Source organism: Lissotriton vulgaris, chromosome 10, assembly GCF_964263255.1.
Source record: "Lissotriton vulgaris chromosome 10, aLisVul1.2, whole genome shotgun sequence".
NCBI classification, from domain to species: Eukaryota; Metazoa; Chordata; class Amphibia; order Caudata; family Salamandridae; genus Lissotriton; species Lissotriton vulgaris.
In genome coordinates, this window is record NC_141698.1 from 923,596,860 (window position 1) to 923,624,423 (window position 27,564).

The window sequence follows — 27,564 nt, forward strand, 5'->3', positions numbered from 1 at the left end:
AGACACAGTACAATAAAGGAGGTACACAATCCACCTACAATAAGAACAACCGGGGTGGATATCGTGGAAACAACATCAAGGGCAGAGGAAGAGGAAACAACAGTTCCAGATCCTCTACCAATAACAAACAGTGACACCCTGTCACTGCCCCCCGACCATATAACACCTGTCGGGGGGGAGACTACAGCAGTTCCTGCCAGTCTGGAAATCCATCACCACATACAGGTGGGTGAGAGACATTGTTCAGTACGGGTGTTGTCTGGAATTAACATCCACTCCACCCAACATACCACCAAGACACGGTCCTATGTCCGCAGAGCACTTACACTTATTGCAGCAGGAGGTCGTCAGCATGCTGCAAAAAGGAGCCATAGAGCTCATGCCTGTAGAAGACCAAGGCTCAGGGGTGTACTCTCTGTACTTTTTAATAGCCAAAAAGGACGGGTCTCTCAGACCTATTCTAGACCTCAGGCCTCTAAACAGTTACATTCTTTCAGAGCATTTTCATATGCTCACCTTACAGCAGGTTCTGCCGTTACTCAGTCAGGGAGACTTCCTCGCAACACTGGATCTAAAGGATGCGTATTTCCATATACTCATACACCCATCACACAGACAGTATCTCAGATTCACTATTCAAAATCAACATTATCAGTTCAAAGTCCTCCCTTTCGGAGTAACAACGGCACCCAGGGTGTTCACAAAGTGTCTGGCGACAGTGGCAGCACACCTAAGGAGACAGCACATACATGTCTACCCTTATCTGGAAGACTGGCTTATTCAAGCAAAGATGGCCCAGCAGTGTGCCAGCCACATGTCCCAGCAGTGTGCCAGCCACATGTCCCACACCATTCATCTTCTTCACAGTCTGGGATTCTCGCTGAATTATCCAAAGTCACATTGTCAACCCTCCCACGTGCGACAGTACCTGGGCGCGACAATAGACACTCTGGCAGCCAAAGCTCAGCCAAATTCAGCGAGGATAAACAGCATGCAATTGCTGATACAAAAATAATTCAGACCTCAACACTCGCTTCCAGCAAGAGTGTTCATGCAGTTGATAGGCATGATGGCCTCCTGCATCTTCATAGTCCCGCACACGAGACTACATATGCGTCCGCTTCAGGAGTGCTTGGCACGTCAGTGGAATCAGGCTCAAGGACAGTTAAAAGACCTAGTGTTGGTGAGCGGTCGGGCATACAACTCTCTGCATTGGTTGAACCCACAAAACCTTTGCAAGGGCCGACCGTTCCAGGAGCCTGTGCCACAGATTATACTGACGACGGACGCATCTCTCCAGGAATGGGGAGCTCATGTACTCCACTACACAGTGCAGGGACTATGGACAGCACAGCAAAAGAAGATGCACATCAACCTTCTGGAACTGATGGCAATCTTCATGGCGATGAAAGCTTTCAAAGTACACTTGTGCAACAAGGTCGTGTTGATCCAGACGGACAACATGACTGCCATGTACTACATACAGAAGCAGGGAGGAACACACTCTCCACAGTTGTCTCATCTGGCTCAGAGCATGTGGAAGTGGGCCATTCAGAGGAACCTCTTCCTCATGGCGGAACACCTCCCGGGCAAAGACAACCAGATGGCGGATCTGCACAGCAGACACAGCCACCAAATGCACGAGTGGGAGATACATCCATCAGTACTCCAGCCGTACTTCCAGCAGTGGGGTCATCTGGAGATAGACCTATTCGCCACAAGGGAAAACGAAAAATGCCAAAGCTTCGCCGCCAGGTTCCCACATCCGCAGTCACAGGGCAATGCGATATGGATGAACTGGTCAGGCAGATTTGCGTACGCTTTTCCCCCAGCACCTCTAATACCGCTAGTGGCACGCAAGCTGAAGCAACACTCGATGACACTCATCCTGGTTGCTCCAACGTGGGCACGCCAGCCATGGTACACCACGCTAGTAGAACTTTCCGTGGTACCGCATCAAAGACTGCGGCTAACACCCAGACTTTTAACGCAGAGCCATGGCGAAATTCAGCACCCAGATCCGCAACAGCTCAACCTGGCGATCTGGCTCCTGAAGTTTCAGAATTTGGCTACCTCAACTTGCCACCAGAATGTATGAACATCATCGAGGAGGCAAGGAGACCCACAACCAGAGCATGTTATGCGGCTAAATGGAAGAGGTTTGTCATATATTGTAACAATAATGACATTGACCCACTGGATGCATCTATTCAAAATATTATCTGTTATTTGTTGCACTTATACAGATGCAATCTGGCATACAGTTCCATTCGTATACATTTATCCGCAATAGCAGCTTATCTTCAAAACAGGCAGCACCTCTCACTATTCAGAGTGCCTGCCATTAAGGCTTTTCTAGAGGGACTCAAAAGAGTGATCCCTCCCAGACACCCACCTTCACCTTCACGGAACCTGAATGTGGTCCTCACCAGTCTGATGGGACCACCTTTTGAACCTCTACACTCTTGTGAGATTCAATTTCTTACCCGGAAAGTTGCTTTCCTAGTAGCCATTACCTCACTAAGAAGAGTTAGCGAACTCCAGGCACTAACCATTCAAGAGCCATTCATACAGGTCCACGCAAATAGAGTTGTACTACGCACCAACCCTACGTTCATGCCTAAGATGATTTCGCAGTTCCACATGAACCAAACCATAGAACTGCCTGTTTTCTATCCTAATCCAGAAAATGTCGCAGAGAGATCTCTGCACACATTAGACGTCAAAAGAGCTCTTATGTACTATATATATATTTTCTTCGTGGACAAAATCACCAAAATCCAGGATGATTTACTTAATGTATGTAACAGTTTTCCACCTATATTGGCCATCCCGTCTCCTGTGTTACCTACCCCCATGGAATGGTTTCACCATTCTCCCCAGTAGAAAATACGGACATTGTTAGTATCCTCACCTCCCTACACTCAGGATCCCCTTCTGACCCGTGCCCGGCCAGTGTGCTTGCGCGCCTCGCGGACACAGTGGGCAATGAGAACGCATATTATCAATTGCTCTTTCCTCACTGCCACCGTCCCGACCTGCTGGAAGCTAGCTAAATTGCTCCCACTTATAAAGAAAAATGGATTAGACCCTGCTATCCCTGCTAACTTCCGGCCTATATCATTGCTGCCGGCCCTAGCAAAAGTATGTGAAAAAGTCGCCTTCACTCAGTTAGACAAATTTGTCGAAAATTCACAAGCTTTACATCCAGCACAGTCAGGCTTTAGAGCGGCCTATAGTACAGAGACGGCGTTGGTGGAAATCTCCGAGGCCATTCGGGAGTGCCTGGACGAAGGTGGCAGAGCGGCTCTGATTTTATTTCAACTGGGCATCGTAGCGCCGCTCTGCTGAAGGATCTGTGCCATTACTGAAATTGTTTTTGCCTGCTGTGTGCTAGCGCTTTGCCTTATCAGCGCTATTGATATTGATTTTGGCTGTGTATTTAGTCTGTCAGCGCGCCTGCCAACAGCGCTACGATCTGCTCCTCCCCCGCCTCCATTTTGTTGATTTGTTGTCCTCCTCGTGCGCCCGACCCGCCTCCCAGCTGAGACGCCCTCCCACTAACCTTAATACAGCGCTGTTCGGCTGTAAACGCTGTGACTCACTCATCCTCACGGACAGAGTGGTCGCCCCCTGTGCTCCTGGCTGCAACCTGGTATCGTAGCGCCGCTCTGCTGAAGGACCTGTCTGTGCCATAACTGAATTTGCTTTTGCCTGCTGTGTGCTAGCGCTTTACCTTATCAGCGCTATAGATATTGAATTTGGCTGTGTGCTAGTATTGATTTCAACTGGGCATCGTAGCGCCGCTCTGCTGAAGGATCTGTGCCATTACTGAAATTGTTTTTGCCTGCTGTGTGCTAGCGCTTTGCCTTATCAGCGCTATTGATATTGATTTTGGCTGTGTATTTAGTCTGTCAGCGCGCCTGCCAACAGCGCTACGATCTGCTCCTCCCCCCGCCTCCATTTTGTTGATTTGTTGTCCTCCTCGTGCGCCCGACCCGCCTCCCAGCTGAGACGCCCTCCCACTAACCTTAATACAGCGCTGCTCGGCTGTAAACGCTGTGACTCACTCCTCCTCACGGACAGAGTGGTCGCTCCCTGTGCTCCTGGCTGCAACCTGGTATCGTAGCGCCGCTCTGCTGAAGGACCTGTCTGTGCCATAACTGAATTTGCTTTTGCCTGCTGTGTGCTAGCGCTTTACCTTATCAGCGCTATAGATATTGAATTTGGCTGTGTGCTAGTATTGATTTCAACTGGGCATCGTAGCGCCGCTCTGCTGAAGGATCTGTGCCATTACTGAAATTGTTTTTGCCTGCTGTGTGCTAGCGCTTTGCCTTATCAGCGCTATTGATATTGATTTTGGCTGTGTATTTAGTCTGTCAGCGCGCCTGCCAACAGCGCTACGATCTGCTCCTCCCCGCCTCCATTTTGTTGATTTGTTGTCCTCCTCGTGCGCCCGACCCGCCTCCCAGCTGAGACGCCCTCGCCCCTCCCCCTCCACTATCCATATATGACAGTTGTTACCGCGCGCAGCGGTCACGCGCAGCGACCGCGCCCAACCCGCGCCGAAGGTGCGCCAAAGGTAAGCCCGTCTACGCCCGTCCGCGCCTGGACCGCGCCCAGTGCCAGACCCCCTGCCCCTCGCGCTGCCCAGCCCTCCCCCATTACCTACGACGCCGCCTCCCTCCTAGCCCTTAACCCCGGTCGCGCCCCCACCTGCGTCCAAGTCGCTCCTGGACACACCCATGGACCTTTCTCCTGCTACTCCTGTAAATTCAGCGGCACATCTCCACTACAACCACACCACAGATTCCCGACCCCAACCACCTACAATGCATCCTTCTCAACACCCGATCGGTGCACAGGCACGCCATTGACCTATGGAACCTACTAGACACCTTCTCTCCAGACGTCGCCTTCCTTACGGAAACATGGATGAATGCTTCCTCCGCACCAGACATCACCATTGCCATCCCTGAAGACTACAAGATCACTCGCAAAGACCGTACCAGCCACACAGGAGGAGGAATCGCTATCGTCCATAAGAAATCTATCCGCATCTCAACCAGCTCTGACGCCAACCTCGCCAACGCCGAACACCTTCACTTCCAGATCCACATCGACCCCAAAACAACACTCGGAGGCACTCTCCTCTACAGACCACCAGGACCCCGCGCAAAATTCAGTGAAGACATCACGGACTTCATCTCTCCACACGCGCTCCCCTCCAAAGACTATATTCTTCTAGGAGACCTCAACTTTCACCTTGAAAAGATAAACGACCACAACACCGCCACCCTGCTGGACAACCTCGCCAACCTCGGACTTAAACAACTAGTCACTTCCCCCACCCACATCGCAGGTCACACACTCGACCCCATCTTCACATCCAGCAATCATGTCTCCTTCAGCCACACTACGAGCTCCTATGGACCGACCACAGCTGCGTTCACTTCACCTACAACAAGCCGAAACCCATCAACCACTCCCAACCTACCCTGCAAAGAAACTGGAACAAAATCACCACGGACCAAATCTCCGCATCGCTCCTTCGAAACTCCCCAGCCCTCCCTTCTAACACCAACGAAGCCGCCGCCAACCTCACCCTATGGTTATCCAACACCGCCGACACCTTAGCTCCACTGAAAAAACGTCAAAGCAAACCTGGCAGCAAGAAAGCCTCATGGTTCAACGATGATCTCAAGAAGTCCAAGAAACTCTGCCGCTCCCTTGAAAAGGCCTGGAAAAAAGACCCAACCACCAGCACCAAGGACGCCTTCAAAAGCGCCACCCGCACTCACCACCAACTGATCCGAAAAGCCAAGAAAACAGCATTCAAGGATCGACTTGACAACAACGCCCACAACAGCAAGGAACTTTTCAACATCGTCAAGGAATTTTCCAATCCCTCGGCCAACTCCAACGACATCACCCCCTCTCAAACCCTCTGCGACTCCCTAGCCTCTTTTTTCCACAACAAGATTGCAGACATCCACAACAGCTTTGACAACCAACCCGGAAACCAACACACCCTACAATCTGCCGAACATCTTCCCCCCGTGAACACCCTTAACGCCTGGAACCCAATCTCCACTGAAGACACCATCCGCCTGATGTATTCCATCCACTCAGGATCCCCCACAGACCCATGCCCTCACCACATCTTCAACAAAGCAGACTCCGTCATAGCACCGCACCTCCGAGACGTCATCAACTTCTCCTTCAACTCCGCTACCTTCCCAGAAGACTGGAAACACGCTGAACTCACCGCCCTTCTGAAAAAACCAACAGCGGACCCCACCGAACTCAAAAATTACCGCCCCATCTCACTTCTTCCATTCCCGGCCAAAGTCATCGAGAAAGCCGTCAACAACCAGCTCTCCGCCTTCCTCGAAGCCAACAAATCCATCGACCCCTCACAATCTGGCTTCCGAGCAAAACACAGCACTGAGACCGCCCTCATCGCAGCAACAGACGACATTCGAACTCTACTGGACAATGGAGACACAGTCGCCCTCATCCTCCTCGACCTCTCTGCAGCATTCGATACAGTCTGCCACAGCACCCTTCTACAACGCCTCAATAACATCGGAATTCAAGGAAAAGCACTTGAATGGATCACCTCGTTCCTCACCGGAAGAACCCAGAGAGTCCGCCTTCCTCCATTCAAGTCCGAGGCCTCTGAAGTCATCTGCGGCGTACCTCAAGGATCCTCACTCAGTCCCACCCTCTTCAACGTATACATGAGCCCCCTCGCGGCCATCGCACGCCAACACAACCTCAACATCATCTCTTACGCGCACGACACTCAACTGATCCTCTCCCTCACCAATGATCCCAGCACCGCCAAAACTAACCTACACGCAGGAATGAAAGAAGTTGCCGAGTGGATGAAACAAAGCCGTCTGAAACTGAACTCAGACAAAACAGAAGTCCTCATCCTAGGTACATCCCCCTCCGCTTGGGACGACTCCTGGTGGCCGGAAGCCCTCGGAAAAGCACCCATCCCGACAGACCACGCACGGAACCTTGGAGTCATCCTGGATTCTTCACTCTCAATGAACAGACAAGTCGGCGCCGTATCCTCTTCCTGCTTCAACATTCTTCGCATGCTCAGAAAAACATTTCGCTGGATCCCCTCCGAAACAAGGAAAACAGTCACCCACGCTCTGGTCACGAGCCGACTGGACTACGGAAACACCCTCTACGCAGGTACCACCGCTAAACTCCAGAAGAAACTCCAACGAATCCAAAACGCCTCAGCCAGGCTCATATTAGACATCCCACGCAACGAACACATCTCTGGTCACCTTAAAGACCTCCACTGGCTACCCGTCAATAAGAGAATCACCTTCCGACTGCTTACCCACGCACACAAATCACTCTACGACATCGGACCAGATTGCCTCAACTCTCGACTGTCCTTCTACACCCCCTCCCGCCAACTACGTTCTTCCAGCCAAGCCCTCGCCACTGTACCCCGCATCAACAAGACCACCATGGGAGGCAGATCCTTTTCATACCTGGCTGCTAAAACATGGAACTCACTCCCCGCTTACCTTCGCCTCACCCAGAACCACCTAGCGTTCAGAAAGCAGCTTAAAACGTGGATATTTGACAAATAATCCTCCTCCCCTTCCTAAGCGCCTTGAAACCCTCTGGGTATGTAGTGCGCTATACAAATTTTATGACTTGACTTGACTTGACTCTCTGCCGCCTTCGATACTGTCCCTCACTCCCTTCTGCTTACCAGATTAGCGGCCATAGGCATCACAGGCTCTGCTCTTGACTGGCTAACGTCCTTTCTGGACAATAGATTTCAACAAGTCTGGATGCCGCCCTTCGCCTCTTCCCCCAAGAAACTGGTAACTGGCGTACCGCAGGGCTCTACTCTTAGCCCCCTGCTTTTTAATATTTATCTAACCCCGCTTATTTTTCTTGCTGAACAATTGGGAGCAAAAATAATGGCTTACGCTGATGACACTCAACTCCTGTTTACCTGGCCCAAAAATAATCTGGATACATCTGAAGCCCAAACCTGTTTGTCATCTGTCTTTCGTTGGCTTGCCCTCGCCCAATTAAAATGCAACGAAAGCAAATCTGAAATTTTGCTTTATGGCTCCTTCCCAGACAACTTTGGCAACTCTCTCTGGCCAGCCGACTTACCCTGTCCCAAATCCATCGGTTGGCCCTGCAAAAAATCTCGGAGTCTGGTTTAACAACGACCTTAAATACGAGGATCACATAAAAAGACTCACAGGGACCTGCTTCTCTACACTTAAAACTTTACGCAGGTTCTTTCCACTTCTCCCGAGAGCAGCCAAAGAGACTGTCATCCGTGCCCTTATATTATCCAGATTGGATTACACAAATGGCCTCTTCGGTGGCCTTCCTGCTTATCTGATTCATCGCCTCCAGGTTATACAAAATGCCGCTGTACGGCTTTTGTTTAACATTCCAAAAAGTTCAAGTGTCCGCCAACCCCTCCGCGCCCTACATTGGCTCCCGGTTGCTCACAGGATTCTATTTAAAATCCTGGTCCTTGCCTTCCGAGCTGTTCACCAAGTCGGTCCTGTCTACCTAAGGAAAAGGTTTTCCTTATATGTTCCCAACCGCCCCCTCAGATCAGCTAATCTACACCAAATGAATGTTCCAAAATTCAAATATAGCAGGCTTGGCGGCCAATCCATCTCAGTCAGAGCGGCGAGAGCATGGAACACCCTCCCTCAGCAGCTAAGAACAGCTCCTTCCATTACTCTGTTCAAGAAAGGACTGAAGACCTATCTTTTTAACATCACTGTATAGGTTCTCCCTCTACCTTTCCTCTTTCCCATTTTCGCGGCAGGATACTATTTTTTTAGTAATAGAGCGCGCTATAAAAGCCGATAATAATAATAATAATAATAATATAGACAGAACAAAGGATTTCAGGAAAACGAAACAACTGTTTGTTGCCTTTTCTCCACAGCACAAAGGCAACCCCATTTCCAAGGCAGGAATAGCCAGATGGATAGTTAAGTGTATACAGATTTGCTACGCAAAAGCTAAACGCACACTAACCATTCCTCCAAGAGCACACTCAAGTTAGGAGCATCCATGGCTTTCCTGGGGAATATTCCTTTAGAAGAGATATGTAAGGCAGCCACATGGTCCACTATTCATACATTTACGAAACACTACTGTGTAGATGTGCATTCAAGACAGCAGGCAGCTGTTGGACAGGCTGTTCTAAAAACTCTTTTTCAGACTGCTGCAGCTGGCACGGGTAGCGGCCGCTAATAGGAGGGACTGCTATATAATCTATGCACCGATATGAATTCAGCAGCCCACATGCCTCGAACCGAATATGCTACTTACCAGTATGCATCTGTTCTTGGCATGTAGGGCTGCTGACATTCATATCTCCCACCCTCCTCACCGGCGCCTGTAGCAACTGTAGCATTCAGAATTACTATGGAGCATGGACATCACTCACTGTATTACACTCCATCTCTGCCACAATGGGGAAAAAAAACCTGAGGATGGAGAGGATGCCCATGCGCACTGTAGTCCAGGGGAGGAGCCACCTATCTCGTGATACTTCGAAGACTCTTCCAGGACAACATTGTGCAATCATCCGGACCCAACACTAGGCGGCGATCTATGCACAGATATGAATGTCAGCAGCCCTACATGCCAAGAACAGATGCATACTGGTAAGTAGCATATTCGTTTCTGGCTAAGACTCTGCTCCACATCAACTTGCTGAGGTTATGGGCTATTTTCTTGGTGTTGTAAGCCTTAATGTCATTGATCAAAGGGAGGCTGGTGAGGGTGTTCATGGACAACACTACTGACATGTGCCACTGCAACAAGCAGGAGGGGCGTGTGTGGGGACGATGCCCCTGTCCTGGGAGGCGCTGCAGCTTGGGACATGGCTAGAGTGGTAGTCCAACACATGGCAGGGTATTTAAATGCAAGGGCCCATGAGATTGGCCATAGAAGCAGGCCGATCACAAATGGCGTCTGCACCTGAAGGTGGTGGGCGATCTTTTCAGTGACAGGGGAAAATGTGGCTCATTCTATTCGTCAACAACTTGTAATGTTGGTACTTTTGCAGTTTGGAGATTCCGTAGCAGCTCCCACTCAGACTCATTCTGTTTGGAATGGAACTCGTGACTCCGGACACCTCTCCGCTGATACCACTCCTGCCCGAGTCCTCAACAAGGTCTGGACAGACCAGGCACAAGTCATCCTAGTGGACCCAGACAGAACATGGAAAATATGGTATCCCAAGCTTCTGGGCATGAGCATTGGTCTTCTGTTCAGGCTGTCCCTTTGAGAGGATTTCCCATTACAAACAGGATTGGTTCCTGCATCCTAACCTTCCTCTGAACACTTGAAGATTGAGCAGCAACAGTAGTGTGTTGATGCAGAGCTGATGGAATTTACCAGTGCTCAGAGGTATAGCTCAGGAATCCAGATCCAGTATTACCCTTGGAGAGTATTCTGTGGTAAGGAACCTGTGGCTAGATAGTCTCTATCAGAAAAGGTGTTAACAAAGCGAATTAATGTTTGTTATGCCCAGATGTAAGTAGTAAAACTGAGCTCTTGTAATAGGCAAAAATCAAAACTTCTAAGCATTCTACTGCATCGCTTGAGGTTTGGATCATTTTTGTCTAGCAGTTTTTTCATTAACTGAACTTCCTTAATTAACTAATTTTACAATAATATTGCCTATAAGCATTCAATTAATTGAACAGCCCAATTAAGAAAGTTTGCACAAAATACCTCAAAGGAACCCTTGTGTTTTTTCCTACCCCAGAACTCGCATGATAAGGTGCATTGTGCTCAGAATTTCACTCTTTCACTCTGTTGATCGCTACTCTTAGACTACCTAAATATTTTCGACCCTCTCGCTAGATTCTCTAGTCCGGGCCTTCGACTTTAATGTAGAGCAGAAAATGCCGGAGCGTCTGCATTAATGATTTTAATTGAGCAACTCCCTCTATCAGCTGCTATGTATGGGCCCATAGCAAATATCGTAGCATAGGCAGAATTAACAATTTTAGTTATCATAAAAAGTAGCAGACTAAAGTGAAAGATAGTCTGTGCCCACTATCACCCTCTTATCTAGAAATTCCTGCATAGTCTGCAAGTTCATTCTGTGTAAAATGTTGGTGTCCTTGTTTATTATTTCCCTTACTTACTTATTCCTTTCTTGCAAAGTCCTTCGCTAGAAAGCCTTTAACATGAGTAGCCACATTAAATCCGATTATTCACTTGAGTGGCTCTGATAGTTGTTAATCACTCTGGGAACCACTCGTGTCCTCTTCATTCCGTCATCTCACCCAGGTCTCCAGAAACATGAGCGAATTGGTAGAAAGTTGGTTGACTGTCTCACTATCTCACTACCAGTACTCCACACATTCGAGGGAGACAGGAGAAAGAACGCAGGCGACACTGGGCAAGCACCTACCACCTTCTCCCCAGTCAGCAAGGGGCTTTACAGACCCTGCTGACCAGAGGTGCCGCTGCGCTGACAAGACCCTGGGTCAGTGCGGTGCCAGCTAGGTGGGGAGTGGGAGTGCGCAGAGGGGGCAGGTCACAGGAGGCCAGCATTTTTAGGGCTCTGGCTCTGCATACACTGCGCATGCAGTGTCGCGCAGCGAGAGTCCTATTCCGTGCGATTTGAAAATGGACCTTGAAATTCCACATATCTCTTGCGTGTGGATTTCCATGGTCCATTTCCATTGGCCTTTGCATGCGTACTATTTTTAAACAGAGCACGCAATAGGCCATAGGCGGTCGCGTAGCTCCGCCTATGGCCTATTGGTGTCTGTTACGCGCACCAGAGGCAATATGTTTTGAATTATCGCGGCTTGACAGCCGCGATAATTAAAAACATATGCTCGCAGTGGCGCGCGCGCACACCACTCAGCTTTTTCCTGCCGTCAGTACCTGCGCCGCTCCGCTGAGCTGGAGCTCCCAACAATTTGCAACCCGCCACCCTTTCCCGATCGCCCCTCCCTGCGCAGAAGCCCTCACATGCACACACCACTTTGCTCTTGTAACACACTTTCTGCTAACTCTCACATTTCGTCTGCATTAGATACTTGCACAAGTGCCACCATTGCCTACGTAATGTTTGTTCTTGTGCTTCAGTGTCTACCATATATTGCAGTATTATACCTCTAATTGTACTTAGTATTCTCTTGTAACCTGCACACGTCACTTTTTCCTCCTGTATTGCACTGTTTGCTACCTCATGTATTCCGCCCGCCCACAACGGCCACCCACGCAACGCCTGTTATTGTAACCTGTTCACCTGTAACTCTCTCCTCATGAATCAGTACCGCTCCTACCGCGAAGCGCTCCGACGCCTTTGGGTAAAGTCCGCGCTATATAAAAACGCATAAATAAAATAAAATAAACCCCAAATTTGCACCGAACTTCTTCCTGCTCGGCCTCACACCCTCGGCTGCTACTAGCATTGCCAGAGCACCATGGCAACCTTGCCCCATTCTGACGTGCCGCCACCACTGTCCCGTAGGATGCTGCCTCGTCCTTTACTGTGTACATGTCCTTTGCCACAATTAATTGCAACCCCCCCAAACGCCATCACCCTCCCTCTGCCATCCCCAGCGCCCAAACCATCACTCAGCGTTCGTTGTTTGCCCTGCCATACCAGCCTAGACCACCACCAACGCACACATCAATTGTTAACGCATCCACAATTAACTATTGTAGCAATCGCAGTATGGTGCACTTTACTTTTAAACAAATTCATCTAAAGCGCAGCATGCCACCATTGCTACAATTCCAATCCAACCCACATAATTCCACTACACACCACATGCATACACTCCATAACACATGGCCAAATGATATTGCCATTTACAAAGCCATTAGCTCTAACTCAAATAAATCCGAGACCTATTGCATTTCCAATGCTTGTTTTTTCTTGCTTATAACGCCCCCATTACTCCTCTGCATGTATGTAGGGACACACCCATATTCACACTCGCACTTCTACCCTCCCCCTTTGCATATATGATAATACTACTAATACATGGAAGCACAGTTTAAAGTTCACTGATGGGATTAAAAAGGGTTGCTTGGAGAGAGTCTACCCTATTGTTAGGAAATTAGCAAAGTACAGTGAATTTTTAAGCATGTTGAGTGCATACGATTTACCAAATGATCTGTTTTACACTAGTTTGAGGCAGAACATAATTTCATACCTCTGATTACAGAATTAAGTTATTGCCGGTTATCAAAAAACCTACTTAATTTAATGACATTTGCAGTGTCAAAACCTGACATGACTCAAATGCGGTGTTCCCCGGGGTGATTGGAATGTACACTTATGGTTGTCTTAATCTTCACACACAATGGAGAGACAGTTGTTTATAGCATGCTTTTAGTCTATTTGAAGGTCTACAGCAGTGTGTATCGTTTCCAAGTATAATGTTCCAAAATTCATTTTGACGGTTATATCTTCACCACTTAGTAACTCGTCAATATTGTCTTTGATTATCATTATTTTCTCCTTTCGATTTGCTCTCCCATCCACTCTGGACGCTGTTTCTGATTACCTACCTTCATTTACCATGTCCTTTACTCATGGTGTGCGTATTATCTTAGTGAAATTGTAACTTTGAACTTGGAACTGGAACATGTTTTTAGAGGGGGGTGCTACAACAATGGTACATCATTGAAGTCATAGGAATTGTGAAAAACCAGGTGTCGCACAAAGAGCAAAGTTAGCAAATAAAAACACCCTTTCAGCAGGAGAATAGTACGGGTGTGTTTTTTTTTCAAACCAATTTCGAAAAGCACCACCCCAATAGAAATAAATTGCCACTAGGCTTGATTAGTAAAGTTCGTGGACAAACAGTCGTTCCAAATGGACAACGCTGAATCCTGGTTGCAAAAGAATTTCTTTAATGTGCCAAGAGAAACCAGCCAACGCGTTTCGTCCCGTCAAGCGGAACTTCTTCAGGGCGCAATTGTGTATTCGAGGGTAGAGATATATTCCCATTCACAAAGTAAGTATTGAAGCGGGAGCCGAGTCCTTCTATTTGGGCATCAAGTGACTGTAATCTTCATCTAAGAATATATGCAAAAGATGCCTGCCTTTTTGTGTTCACGAAGTATCGTTATCAATGGGCGCTCATTTATCCTTAAATCCAATGTTTTAATGTATTGTGTGTTCCACTGGGCCCAAGTCCTGGCCTTCAAGTGGTCTGACGTGCAATCTGTTAGCACCGTCGTTTTCTTACTTTCAATGAATTATAATCGGCTCCAATTGTGTAGTCGCATTGAGGTAGTAACCTCTTGGGGTCGTATCTCTCTCCCCAGTTGGCGCGTTCGCAATCCACGCGCCAAACAATTCCCGGCAGGTTAACCTAATCAAGCCTAGTGGCAATTTATTTCTATTGGGGTGGTGCTTTTCGAAATTGGTTTGAAAATTGTACTTTTCCCAGGTTGTATCTGGGATGTACTCCTGGGACAGGGAGTACTCGAAACTGCACACCGTTTGAAAGAATTTTCTCATTTAAATACTGGTGATATATGGGTTGGTGCATTGAAGGAATGAAAGTGGCCCACTGTCCCGCTTGTTCTGAATAGTACGGGTGTGGTATGTAGCCAGTGGTGCGTTTTAGAGTACCCTGTTGTAAATATATTACTGAAACATGGTGTGGTACCACACTGTCCTTTACTGACTGCACATTTTCTATTGAAATGGCCACGAAATTTACACAGGCATGTAATTTTACTGCTAAAACTATTTAGTGAACACACAATAATGTGTGGAAAGTGGGGTCCAGCGAATATTCATCATTTGTTCTTCACCAATTTGAAATGAAATGAGGGATTTATAAAGCGCAACATAACCCGACGGTATCTAGGTGCTGGATACACCAGAAGACATTCATTTTTAGAACAATGCCATTAGTACAGCCAGGTTTTTAAGGGATTTCTAAATTGAAGCAGGTTATGTTCGTTTTTCAAGCAAGTGGGTAAAGAGTTCCAAAGTTTAGTAGTGGTGTAGGAAAAACCTTTGCCTCTCCATTTTACTTTTGAAATCTTGGGGATAGATAGGTTGCCACTGTTAGAAGATCTTAGTGATCTGCCTGGGATGTAGGGTCTGAAGAGTTGCAACAGTTGTCGTGAGCCTTAGCCATGTGTGACCTTAAATGCAATACACAAGGCCTTAAACTGGATGCGCTTAATGATGGGCAGCCAATGTAGTTCTGCGAAAGCCTTGGAGGCGGAGTCGAAGCGAGTAAGCCCAAGCAGAACTCTGCCAGCTGCATGTTGCATAGTTTGCAGTTTTTGTAGACTATGCTAGCTTGCACTGGTAAGAAGGACATTGCAGTAGTCCAGTCTTGAACCAAACAAGGCTGTGAACACTGTTTTCCTGAGCTCTAATGGGAAGAACGGAAGTATTTTTTTCAGGATTTTAAGGATGAAAAAACAAGTTGCGGTGGTGTGATTGAAATGGGATTCGAAGGAGAGCCTGGTTTCAAACACCAGCTGGTGTTGGGGGAAAGCCCATGTGACTTGGCCACCAGCTGTCTGACCAAGACAATAGGTGTGTTGCCAAAAAGCATAACTTCCGTTTTTGAAGTGTTAAGTTTAAGACTGATTGTCTGCATCCACTTCCCTATGTGGCTCATACAGCTTTTGAACTGGGACGCAGTGTCTTGATTTGTTTAGTCTTATGAAGATACTTATTCTTTCCTAAATGCTGATATATTTTGAGTAATTTGTAGTCATTTTACAGGTATTTAATTTAGTTGGGTTAAAAATAAAAATAAACATCCTACCGCTTTTCCTTTTACACTCCCTGCACTTCAGCAAATTTTCACTTTACAAAATCTCAATTTTCAGAGGAAGAAAACACCTGTCAGCATGGTAAAAGAATATGCAGCAATTTCAATGCACACAAATGAGACCGATAAAAAGCCATATTTAGTTCTTATTAACCTTTAACTCCAGCATGTTTTTTTGGGGGGTGCTGTGGCACGCCTATTTTCAGTGCCAAATCTCGCCACTTAAATAAATGACCGATTTACTCAACCATCCTTAAGGGGTCAGTCTTATATGGAATATTGGACATGCATGTATTGATACTTTTTCACTTGGAATGCTTTACTATTTTATGATAGAAAATAGTTTTAGAAATTCCGTTTTTGATTTGATTGCCAGGTTTCTCGCCGACTCAATCTCTTAGGATGGCGTTAACCTCTAGGAGACTGAGTAATCTGATATTGTTGTATAAATAGTTATTTTTCTGTTTTAACAGTTGCCTTCTTAAATGCCCATCTGATAGTCTCACACTACACCGTATTCTTTTCTTTTGAAGATATGAATGTTCCTTTTGTCACCAAAGGATGGCATAGGTAACATTCTTCAATTGGTGAATCCATAAATTAATCAAAACACCTCTTTTCTAAAGAAAAATGTAGTTTCCACAATGGCTCACGAACATGAACATTTGAGGTGGTTGTAAATCTCTGGAAGTTCCCAAGTTTTTATTTAAACTCCCTTTGTACGTCCTGCCCAGTAGTGTGTTTAAATGGCTCTATCAGCTGTTTCAGGTATACTCAGTTTGCCAAGCTCTAATTGCCAGCATTAGTGAGGTGCTAAACACTTAAATGTTAAATGCCTGAGTTAAAGTCTCGGGGCTCAAACATCTATTTATCCTGTTGTCTGCTATGATGTATTCATAATGTTTTGTTTTCCTTAGATAGTGCCTTCCTCCCCATGGTAACAATTAATTTGCAGAAGTGTGTACAGTTTTCTCAATTTAGATGATGAAATCATTTTTGCATCTCCTCCAGGCGTCCAGTAGTGCAACCACATGAAAAGAGAAGCAGGCATATGTCGTGGTTTATGGCAGTGATAATATCATTCCCTTTTTTTCATATATGTTGCTTAACACTTTATATTGCAAAATCCTTAACATTGTTTAATATTTGTTTTGCTTTATTTTTTAGAAAAATTGTTGACCATGTAGAGTGGATGACGTCGCCTGAACAAGTAGCAGATTATGTGAAGCACTTCAGGTATGTTTGATGCTCAAGGGAGCTATTATGTTGGACACACTTGTTGCAGAGATTCGGCTCAGGAACAGAACTGCATTGGGACCATAGAACATCAGTATGTAGGGGACTGAGTCACCATACCACATCAGTATCTATGAGCCCGAATCAAACTAGTTATAGTGCCTCACTTGCCCTCCTAATCTTATCAGAGAGACTAGTGATTTGGTACCCCCAGAACACAGCACTCTCGATACTCTTCGGGATCACAGTAACAGGACACACCCTTCTGCTCTCGCACTCGTATTTGTCCACAATAAGATAGAATAGAGACACAAAGTTTACAATGTTTATTTCAACTATTGTGCTCTAAGATGCAATAATTGTGCCACCATTATTAAACAGATACATGCCAGGAATGTCATCAACATGATTAATAAACCAAATACAGTAAAGCCCTCGGTCATGTAATCTGACAGATCTGCCTAAACCCTCCCACACTACTAAAGCTAAGTGGTTATACCAACCCTAAATTTCTACCTAAAGTAGTTTCTGCCTTTCACACCAATCAACTGGTGTTCTTTCCCCAACCAGATTCAGTGGCAGAACGAGCTCTACACACTTTAGATGTCAGAAGAGCCCTCTTATACTACATAGAAAGAACAAAGTCATTCTGTAAGACTAAACAACCTTTTGTTGCTTTTGCTCCACCTCACTAAGGCAATCCTATTTCCAAATTGGGTATTGCCAGGTGGATTGTTAAATGTATTCACACTTGGTATGCAAAAGCAAAAAGAAATTTAACAATACCCCCTAGAGCACATTCCACTCGCAAAATAGGGGCTACTATGGCTTTCTTAGGAAACATTCCCATAGTTGACATTTGTAAGGCTGCAACATGGTCTATACCACACACATTCACCATGCACTATTGTGTAGATGTGTTAGCAAGACAGCAAGCTAATGTAGGCCAGGAGGTGCTTAAAACACTCTTTCAGACACTGCAACAGCTACTGGTTAGCCACCACGTTGGGAGAATACTGCTGTATAGTCTATGCAAAGCATGTGATCTAGAGCTCGCATGCCTCAAACGGATAATGTTACTTACCCAGTAAGCATCTGTTCTTGGCATGTAGAGCTGTAGAATTTCATGCGCCCACCTGCCTCCCCGGGTACCTATACCTGTTGCAGTTCTCTCTTACTTTATATACATACGCACGGACATCTCTATTCTACTCTTACTAACTCCATTCTCACCCTTCTGCAAGAAAACAATATAATAATGGAGTCGATGCCCATGAGCACTATCATCAAAAGGGGAAGTCACCTACCTCGTGACTGGTAAGACTTCTTCGAAGAAAAACAACTTGCAAATATCCGGACGTAACACTAGATTGCAAGAGTATGCTAAGCATGTGAATCTACAGCTCTACGTGCCAAGAACAGATGTTTACTGGGTAAGTAACATTATCCTTCAACTAAGGTCTGACACAGGAATCCTGGATGCCTTCCCATCGCTGCCTCTCCTGCCCCTAGTTCTGAAGATGACCAGAAACAAGTTGGCGCAAGTCATTCTAGTGGTTCCAGATTGGGCCAGGAGAGTGTGGTACTTGGAACTTCCAGGCTTAAGCATCCATCCTGTGATCAGCCTGCCACTTTGGGAGGTCCTTCAGTCGCAGCAGCAGGGCAGGATTGTGCATCCAAGCCTGTGCATCCTACATCTCCATGCATGGAAATTGATCAGCGACAGTTGATCCCCTTTGCTCTTTCTCCCCCACTTGTTTGTGCAAGAGAACAGGAAACATTCGCTTTTAGTAAGCAGGTGCTTCTGGCCTATTTGTGCCCCATGCAACATTCCTGTCAAACACGCATGCTGCACCTCTATCAACACTGATGCACCCTATAAGGAATGGTCATGGTCCGTAATTATCTCAGGTAAATTGTGCAATCATCTGTAGTAGTCAGTGGTATTGGATTTCAGTGATATTGGATTTTATTCTCCACTGACAGCTGTGCACCTGCTTTCCTAAACATTATGATGAGACTGCAATATTACTAGATGGTATTCGGATCAGAAACCTCAAGCTTTAAAGTCATGTTTTTACAACTCGAACTGGGGACGTTTTATCTTACTCTTATATGTGCCAGGCATTGGGGTTGCTATTGTTCCCAGGATGGTGCCACTTCTCCAACTGTGTTTTTTTTTCCACCACCTCCAAGAGGAAGTGTTCTCAAATTGATTCCTACTTTCTTATTTAGTGGCTTCATTGCATCTTATTTCTGTACACTTGGTTGGAGAGGCTAGAAATTAGTTGTGTACCATGTTGAAAAGAAGACACTAGTTCTTTGTCACTAATGTTTTCCCCAAAAATATATTGCACTTACAGCGAATAGTATTATGGATGAATGTTTTCTGAGCTCTCCAAAACTGTTCAACTGCAGATCGAAATGTAGCTTGTTATGGGCCAGCTAGCTTGAAAATGCACTCCATTAAGTGATGGTTTCCTAATCCGAAGGATGCGTGGAAACTAAGGTGTTGCTTTACCTTGGGTATCCAGAGCTAGCCCTGGTCTCTTTGATACTCCAGTTTTCGAAGTGTTTGCTGTTGCCAGTAATAGCAGTTGCCACCCATTCAAATATAGAGTTCTGCAAGAATAATGTAGATCTGATAGAGACTACTATCCGCAGATTCCTTAACGTAGAATTATCCCCAGGCATGAGACTGGATCCGGAAAACTTTTCTGCCACAGCATCCCTGCGTGCCGGGGGAAACGGCACCGCGTTACTCCGCCCTAGCATCGTCCGCGTACGTGACGTCAGCGAGGATACATAAGTCCCACCCCCGGCGCGCCTACATCAGTTTTTTCTCTTTTCTGCGTGCAAAGCGGATCCGGATTGTGTCCTGGCCTGTTTTCAGGCCTTCTATCTCTTTTCACGCTTTGGCGCTCAGTGGAACAGTGTGCGAATGCCTTCGGGCTTCAAGACGTGTACCTCCTGTGCACTCCCAGGTCGGCGACAGACCCTCACCCGATTTGCATGTGGTGCCTGGGTGAGCACCACGACTTGGAGTTGTGTCGCCTGCTACCAGCTTAAGCCTAAATCACGGCGGGAGCGCCCAATGAAGTTGCTGTTGGCGCGCCCGTCCAGGTTGGTGTCATCCCAGCGTTCGTCCCCTACCTCGGAGGCAAAGAGCCGCCGGTTTCGTCTGCGACATAGTCTCTCGCCGCGGCCTATAGGGCATGGCTAACCGGCTTTTAGGTCCTTCAGTTTGTCTTCGAGGCCCTGTCCTCCCTCCGCGGTGGGTGCCGACTACCCCCGGGACATGCGCCCCTCTTGACGCCCTCCGTTTCCCGGCGCAGAGGTGACTAAGGCCCAAATGACAGCCTAAGCTGCAGCTCTCCTCCTCCTCCTAGGACGTCTGCGGATCCCTTGCCTCGCGCAGGGACTTCTGTGGAGTTGCCCCGGCGCCAACGTTTTTGGCTTCAGGTCGTCCGGGGGTGGTGTCTTCGAGGTGTGGTCCTTCGGGGCCCCCCTCTTCGGTGCCTGGCGTCCCTGCCTCGCCGCAAATCCCTACGGGGCTCCCTGTGGTTTCACAAAAGATCGCCGGGACTCCGGGCTTAGCTCGGAGTCTCCCTTGGTCCTCTGGGCACGCTCCGGTGGAGTCACGAGTGGAGGACGGGACCTGGGGCGCTTTCTCGAGCCCCTCTCGGTCCTCGACATGGGCGGCTGCCCTGTCTGAGGCCGAGCCAGCGCCTTTTTGGTGCCGCTCCCTCGCCGTTCCGGCGTCAACCCGCCCCATTCTCCTGGAGAGCACTTGGTGGCAGAAGTCGACCCGGCACCACAAATACCCACTCCACGGAGCCGCGTCGGCATCTGGTTCTTGATTCGTCTCCTGAGGTCCCTTCTTCTCCAGAGGTCTGTCATCTGTTGGTGTTCCTTTCCCCGGAGACCGGGCGCCGTATTGTTGCCTTTTCACCAGCATCTTCCAGGGAGGGCTCCTCACCGTCCCCACAGCCTAAATCCTCGAACCCTTCTTTCCGTGGCTCACGGCTGGCTTTCCCACTGGCCTCTCCGCCTTCCCCTCAGGTTCCCCATTCATCTGTAGATACCCCACTATTCTGGGCCTGGCCGCTCCCCTCTGGACTTGGGGATAGGTGGCTCAGTCTGCAACCATCACCCACGGAGGAATTACTTTCTCCTCTGCGAGGCCCTACTATGGCCAGTGTTGCCTTTGTTCGGGCTATTTCCACGGCTGCTGGTGTTCTGAGGATGGTTGAACCTGTCACTCCATTTCCTACAAACAACCTCTTGGAAGTTCTCCACCAGGGCTCTGGTGGACGGGAGTTGTTCCTTCCTTTTGAAGCGTCACTCCACAATTCTCTTATGGGGGCGCGGTACCTCAGGCGCTACTGCATCGCCACCGTCCTGCTCCACACGACCCGGTCTTTCTCTCTTTCCACCCTTCTACTCAAGGCGCTCTTCTGCGGAATGCCTTTCCGTGTTTGCCTGTGGTGTTGTTTCCTCCGTCTCGGGAGGCCCGATGGTTGTATTCATGTGGGTGTAATGTCTTTGCTTTTTCCAGCGCTGCCATGCGGGCGCTTAACATTTTGTGTGTGTTGACCAGGGCTACTTCCAGTCTGTGGGACTCTCTGGAGTCTCTTCTTTCTCATGTCTCCCGTGAGGGTGCCTGTGCTGATCTGTTGGACCATGTGTTGGATGATAGGGAGTTGGCCGCGTTTATTCTTCGTGCTGCCTTGGATGTTGCTGATGCTCTCGGCCGTGCTATGGTAACTTCTGTGGCTCTCTGTCGCCATGGTTGGCTACGTGATGCTGTTTTTCCTGAAAATATTAGAGAGCGTCTGGTTGACCTACCTTTCGACTGGGTCCTTCTGTTAAATACTCATGCAGACTCCACCATTCAGCGTCTTCTTGCAGAGGTCCGTCCTCCTCCTCCTCCTCCTCCTTAGTAGGTGGTTTTCTTGATCCTCCAGGACTTTGTGGGAGGTGTTATCCCACTTGCTTCTGGTATTTAGTGTTTGGATTGGCTGTTACACTTTCTGTGAGGTTTGCTGTGTCCTCTGGGTCCCTTGGTTGCCCCCCTCTTCACTTAGCTGCTGGTTCAGCCCTTTTTGGGCCAGAATGTGTTTTTTGGCTGATTTCTAAGCCTTCTGTGGTTTCTGCCGCGGGTTTATGATTTTGTTCTTTGATGCAGGATTTCTTCCCTAAGAGTGGTTCCCATGACTTCCTGGGACGTGTCCTACCCTATGTAGGGTACTTGTAGCTATCGTATAGCCCTGGCTCCCGCTGGGAGGGTGTTGGCTCCCCCTTGCGGGTTCTTTGCCTTTCCTGGTGTTATATTCATGTGGTGCGGTCCCTCTTCACCTGGGCGTGGCTTCATAATCTACAGCGTTGTGCTGCTGTGTTTTTGCCCTTGTCACCCGTTTGGTCTGGTCCTCTGTCTGGTGTTCCAGGAAGGATAATTTCCTCTGTTGATCTTGGTCCGTCCTACTTGTTTCTCCTCTTATTTTCTGTCTGGTTGCTCTTCTTAGTGGATCTGCTCTGGTCGGAGCGGTCTCCTTTTAGGGGTAATTCGGGATTTTTTGGTGCTTCTCTGGTTTGCCTGTACCTCTGGGACTTCCGGTGGAGATCCTTCGTACCTTGACTGGGCTTGGGGTGCTCTGGCCTCCTTTCGCCTTGTCCTTGTCTCCTCCTGCTGGGTGACGGCGGGGTCGCCTCTTTTTTCGTCTTCATGCATCCCCCCTGGGGCCAGTGGTCTTCTAGATGGTGAGGTTCTCTTTTGCCTGGGGAGACAGGACTATTCTCCCTGTCCGTTTGACTCATCCCATGTTGGGGCCCTGTGTTGAGTCCAGGCTGGAGAGGTCCTCTCGCAGACCCTCCTTCCCTTTGGTTATGTCTAGAGTATCTATTCGACGTTAAGTAATCTGCGGCTAGTAGTCTCTATCAGATGTACGAGTTACTTACCTTCGATAATGATATATCTGGTAGAGACTATTCTAGTCGCAGATTCCTTCACGACCAGCCCTTCCTCCCCAATCTGCGAGGACTCTTCTTTGGTCTTCCGCACTAGTCTACCTCCGGGTCGTTGTCCTCTGCAAGTGCCTTTTCTACCCCCTCACTAAGCGGATGCTCGTCTTGTGGTTTGCTCCATTCCTTCCTTTCTGCTGATTGGGGAATGGTGTCATGGGTGCTTCTGCGCCTCTACACCCTGGTCTCTAGTGGGAGGTTGATGGCGCTCTTCTTCTTTCTTTCGTGGCTTGCACTTCTGTTTTTTTTGTAGTCTTGGGGTTGAGGTCCCTTGGCGGGGTCTCGACCCTTAGTTCTTTTCAGAAGCTGTCTCTCCTTGCTGGGGTTGTCTGGGGATGAATTGTCGTTTCCCTTTCGTTCTGGTCTTGGTACCCTTCTCTGTTCCGGGTAAAGGACTTCTTCGTCTTCTGTGCACTTTTTCACATGTTTCTGCCCCCGGAGGGGTGGTTGCTGTTGTTTGTTTGTAGGCTTGCTTACAGTAGCTGTGCTCTGTTCTTTCATTCCATGTCTTTTGGTGTCACAGTGCCTGGCGCTGTTCTGGGTGGTGCTGCTTCTCACCATTCGTTTCTTCCCTTTTTAACTGTTTTTCGCACCCTGTTCCAGTATTCTCACAGTTTTTATTTCTGATGGCTCCGCGTTGCGGCGCGCCAAAGTTCTCCGAAGAAAACTGACTAAGGCACACTAGGTGGGACTTATGTATCTTCCTGACGTCATGTACGCGGACGAAGACTGGGCGGAGTCACATGGTGCCGTCCCCCTGGAGCGCAGGGATGCTGTGGCAGAAAAGTTTTCCGGATCCAGTCTCAAACCTCGGGATAATTCTACATTGAGGAATCTGCGGCTAGAATCGTCTCTACCAGATACATAGTTACCGAAGGTGAGTAATTTGTACTTTACTTTCTGTTTACGTTTGTAAAGCTCTCTGATGTTCAATGGGATTGGTTTGCTCTAAACAAAACTGAAAAGTAAACAAATAAGATAGTCTTCTGCTAGTGTTCTTTTCTCATCCTTCTACTTCTAATTTGGAGGCGAAATTGCATTGGCTGGTTCATAAGATGGCTAATAATATTTGTGGCTCCCATGGTACAGGATTTTGGAAAAAAAAGATCACAAGAGCTGACCAAAGCTAATGGTTCTCTTAAGTCTAACACACAACAATTCAAGCAGCCTAGCTTTTCATAAGACTTTGAAGTCTTTCATTTTCTTCTAAGACTGGCTAGGTTTCTTTTCAGAGGTGATATTGCTTTGTGGTTACATTTGTTTTAATATATTCAGTCTGATGATGTAACCCCTATTTGGTTGGAGGGAAGATGTTGCCTATAAATGCACTGTAGTACACAATGTAGCTGAGATGAGTTTCTTCGACTAGGTGAATTTATATCCATGTTAAATCTGTCCATAGCATGGGCCGGAAATAATTGGATTGAAAATTTGATTAGTCCCACACTTTCCATCAGCATTGTATCTGAAATATCAGTGAAGTAAAACTGACCAAGATAAATATGAGTCTGCTCTTGTCATCAGGCCGACTATCAAATTACTAGGTACATAGCTGTACACACAGCTGTGTGCTTGTACACACACTTGCATTAAATATATGGTCCTTTCACAGATACATTTCAGCAAAGTGTTACCATCAGTTGCCAGTCTCACCCAAGGAATGGCCGATAGAACCTTTAAATAAGTTACCCCCAGCCCTTACATTGGGAAATCTGCAGAAGGCCCTCCTGAAATTGTCGCTAAAATGAAATATATACCACCACTTCTATAAAAAAAACATAACAACAAAAGTAAAATACCAAAAAATCAAAAAGTGATCATTTATTATTCTCTTGAAAGTAACACTTATAACTAAAGGGGTATAATAAAAAATTATCTAAAAATGATTATTTACTCTCTTTGAAAATAAAGATATGATAATCTGCAGAACCCCCTGCATACCTGTTAATCCTCGCTCCAATCTATACCTGACTCACAGCCCTTACTAGCCTGTGTCCAAGGCCTAATTCCTACAGACCTCTTGAATACTGAGTAACTAATAATAACTTCAGCAAACGTTAACACTTAATTCTTGAGAAATATTGTGAGGTTTGGTAAAAATATCTTTACGAATTTTTTATCTACTCCAATTTTATTAGAGTATTAAGTTTTGAAGTGTTCTGAATTATGTATTACATTTTTACATTTTATTTTTGGACCTAATGGCGCATAATACTAACAACAGTAATATTACTAATGCCATTATAATACTTAATCTGATAGTCATCTAGCCTCAGATTCCTTATTTTACAGTCCTCCAGGCGCCAGACTTGAACCAGAAATTTTCCCAGCAGTACCTCTGCACATCCGTAGAGGGCAGTGAACAACTCCATATCAATGTCATCTCCAGTATGTGACATCAATGGAGTCCATATAAGGCCTCCCCTGATGCGCTGACGTCGGTTCCTTCTTTTCCTGCTAGCAACGCGGATCAGCACTGCATTTCCTCCAGCCGTTTTTCCGCCTACTTGATGTTTTTTCGTCGACAGTTCTTTTTCTACCCTTTTCAGTGTCCTCTGAGTTCAAGCCTTGTGAGACCTGTGGATGATAAATGTCCACCACGGGCACTCACTTGGTTTGCATGTGGTGTCTGAGTGTGCACCATGACTGACACATGCGACTCTTGTTGCTCCAACCGAAGGCACGAAGAGAAAGTCGCATGAAGCTCCATGCGGCTCGGATCCCAGTCATCTTGTCGTCCTTGGTCCGCTCCAAGCGCCGCATTGACTGACCGCTCAAGGAGCTGTTCCTGCAGGCGTCAGTCACAGCACCTTTTGCCTTTGTCGCCTACCACTGATTCCCACTCTTCTGTTGAAGTGTCGGGACGTAAGTCTGCCCGTGTCTCTCCACCTATCCTGGGGCCAGGGCATCTTTGACCCAGATGAGACAATATTCTCAATCTCTTCATTCTATTTTTGGGTCGTCGCCTTCTTCTGGAGCGCTCTTGGGCCCCACAGAGGTGCATGAGGTTGTGCCTGTGTCCCTGCAAGCAGGTGTTCCAGCTGCTTCAGTTTGGTCTTCTGTTTCTAACACCTTAATGACGCCGGTCACAGCCCATCAAGGCTTCCCATCTGCTGACTCCAGTGTCAGCGGCAGGCTGTTGTCTACCAGCTCCGATGTTGGTGCCGTCGATACTGATTGACGCTCCTTCCGACATCAAGGCGTCACCTTCTTGGTTCTGACCAGCTTCAGTTATGGCGTCTGATGCAGAGACGATGGAGCTGACTGTCTCAAACTCCCTTCCTCTGGAATTTCCTTCTGAGGACCATGGTTAGGGAATGACTACAGAAGGTTTGATGTGTCTCCCTTCCATTTCGGACACGGTTCTACCCCATGCTTTCTAGTTGGTAACTTGACTTGAGCTAAGCCAGTGGCTTAGAATCTTCTCCAGCCTCCAGTCTCATCTTGGTTTGGCTACGGAGGAGAGTTCCACTTTGCCAGACATGCTTAATCGAGTTTCGGTTGTTTTGGATTTAAAACTTCCTTCTGTGGAATTGTTGACAGACCCTTTAGTTGGTGTTCTACATCTTGACCAGTCTAACGTAAAACCTTTCCTTCTTTATAGTGACTGTCTTTTCGATGTCCTGTTGGGTTAAGCCTAAGACAGGGCTTCCTGTAGATCACTCTATTTCTCTTAGGCATCGCCTGGACCCGAAGGATCCCTTCTGTCTCCTTAGACATCCATACACGCAGAGCTTTGTGGAACAAGGTGCTTTAGTCACCCAAAATATTGATTTTATCCTTCCTGCTCCTCCGGAACAAGACAGCAGGAAATGTGATGCTTGTGATAGGCGTATTTTTTCTTCTTATAGCTCTGCCCTGTAATTTCTAAACACTTCTTTTGTCCTCGCCCACTTCTCCCACACATTGTGGGACTCAGTGGGACGCCTCTTTCCCTCCATTCTGAAAGTCCAGAATGCTCTTGTTCTGTTGGTTCGAAATGGGCAACAAGCTTCAACACCTACTATCCACTGTGGCATGGATACCACAGATTCTGTTTGCTGAGCTACGGCCTCTTCTATAGTCCTACGTCAGCGTGCATGGTTGCATACTTCCAGGTTTTCAGAGGCTGTGCAAACTACTTTGGTTGACATGCCTTTTAATGGAACCTCCCATTTGGTGTGCATGCAGGCTCGGCTTTAGGCCAGGTCAGAGATAGTCATGGTGGTGCAGAGTCATAACTCTGTTGCTTGTACAAGGTTATCAGGACAAATTGTCTCCCCTTGTTTCAGCTCTTATCACATATCAAAGGGTGGAGTACTTCCCTCCCTTGTAGGGCTAAACCCGGTATTATTTTTGTGCTTGCTGCAGCTGCTTTTCTTCGAATTAATCTGTCAGTGACAGATTTAGTTTCCAACCCTCTGCAACATATCTTAGTTTGCAGCCTCGTGGGGCCTGTTAATACAGCTTCCTTTTGGAGCTTGATTTTTTTCTACCGGAGTACTTA

At 47.3% G+C, this 27,564-nt stretch overlaps 1 protein-coding gene across 10 annotated transcripts in view; it reads left to right on the forward strand.

Annotated features, from left to right (window-relative positions):
* Positions 1-27,564, forward strand: part of SNX13 (sorting nexin 13) — a 598,803-nt gene that overhangs the window by 555,124 nt on the left and 16,115 nt on the right. For all 10 annotated transcript variants that reach the window (XM_086941899.1, XM_086941902.1, XM_086941894.1 and 7 more), the window contains one exon: positions 16,989-17,057. In XM_086941899.1, the coding sequence (XP_086798025.1) occupies positions 16,989-17,057 (69 nt within the window). The remainder of the gene's footprint in view (positions 1-16,988; positions 17,058-27,564) is intronic.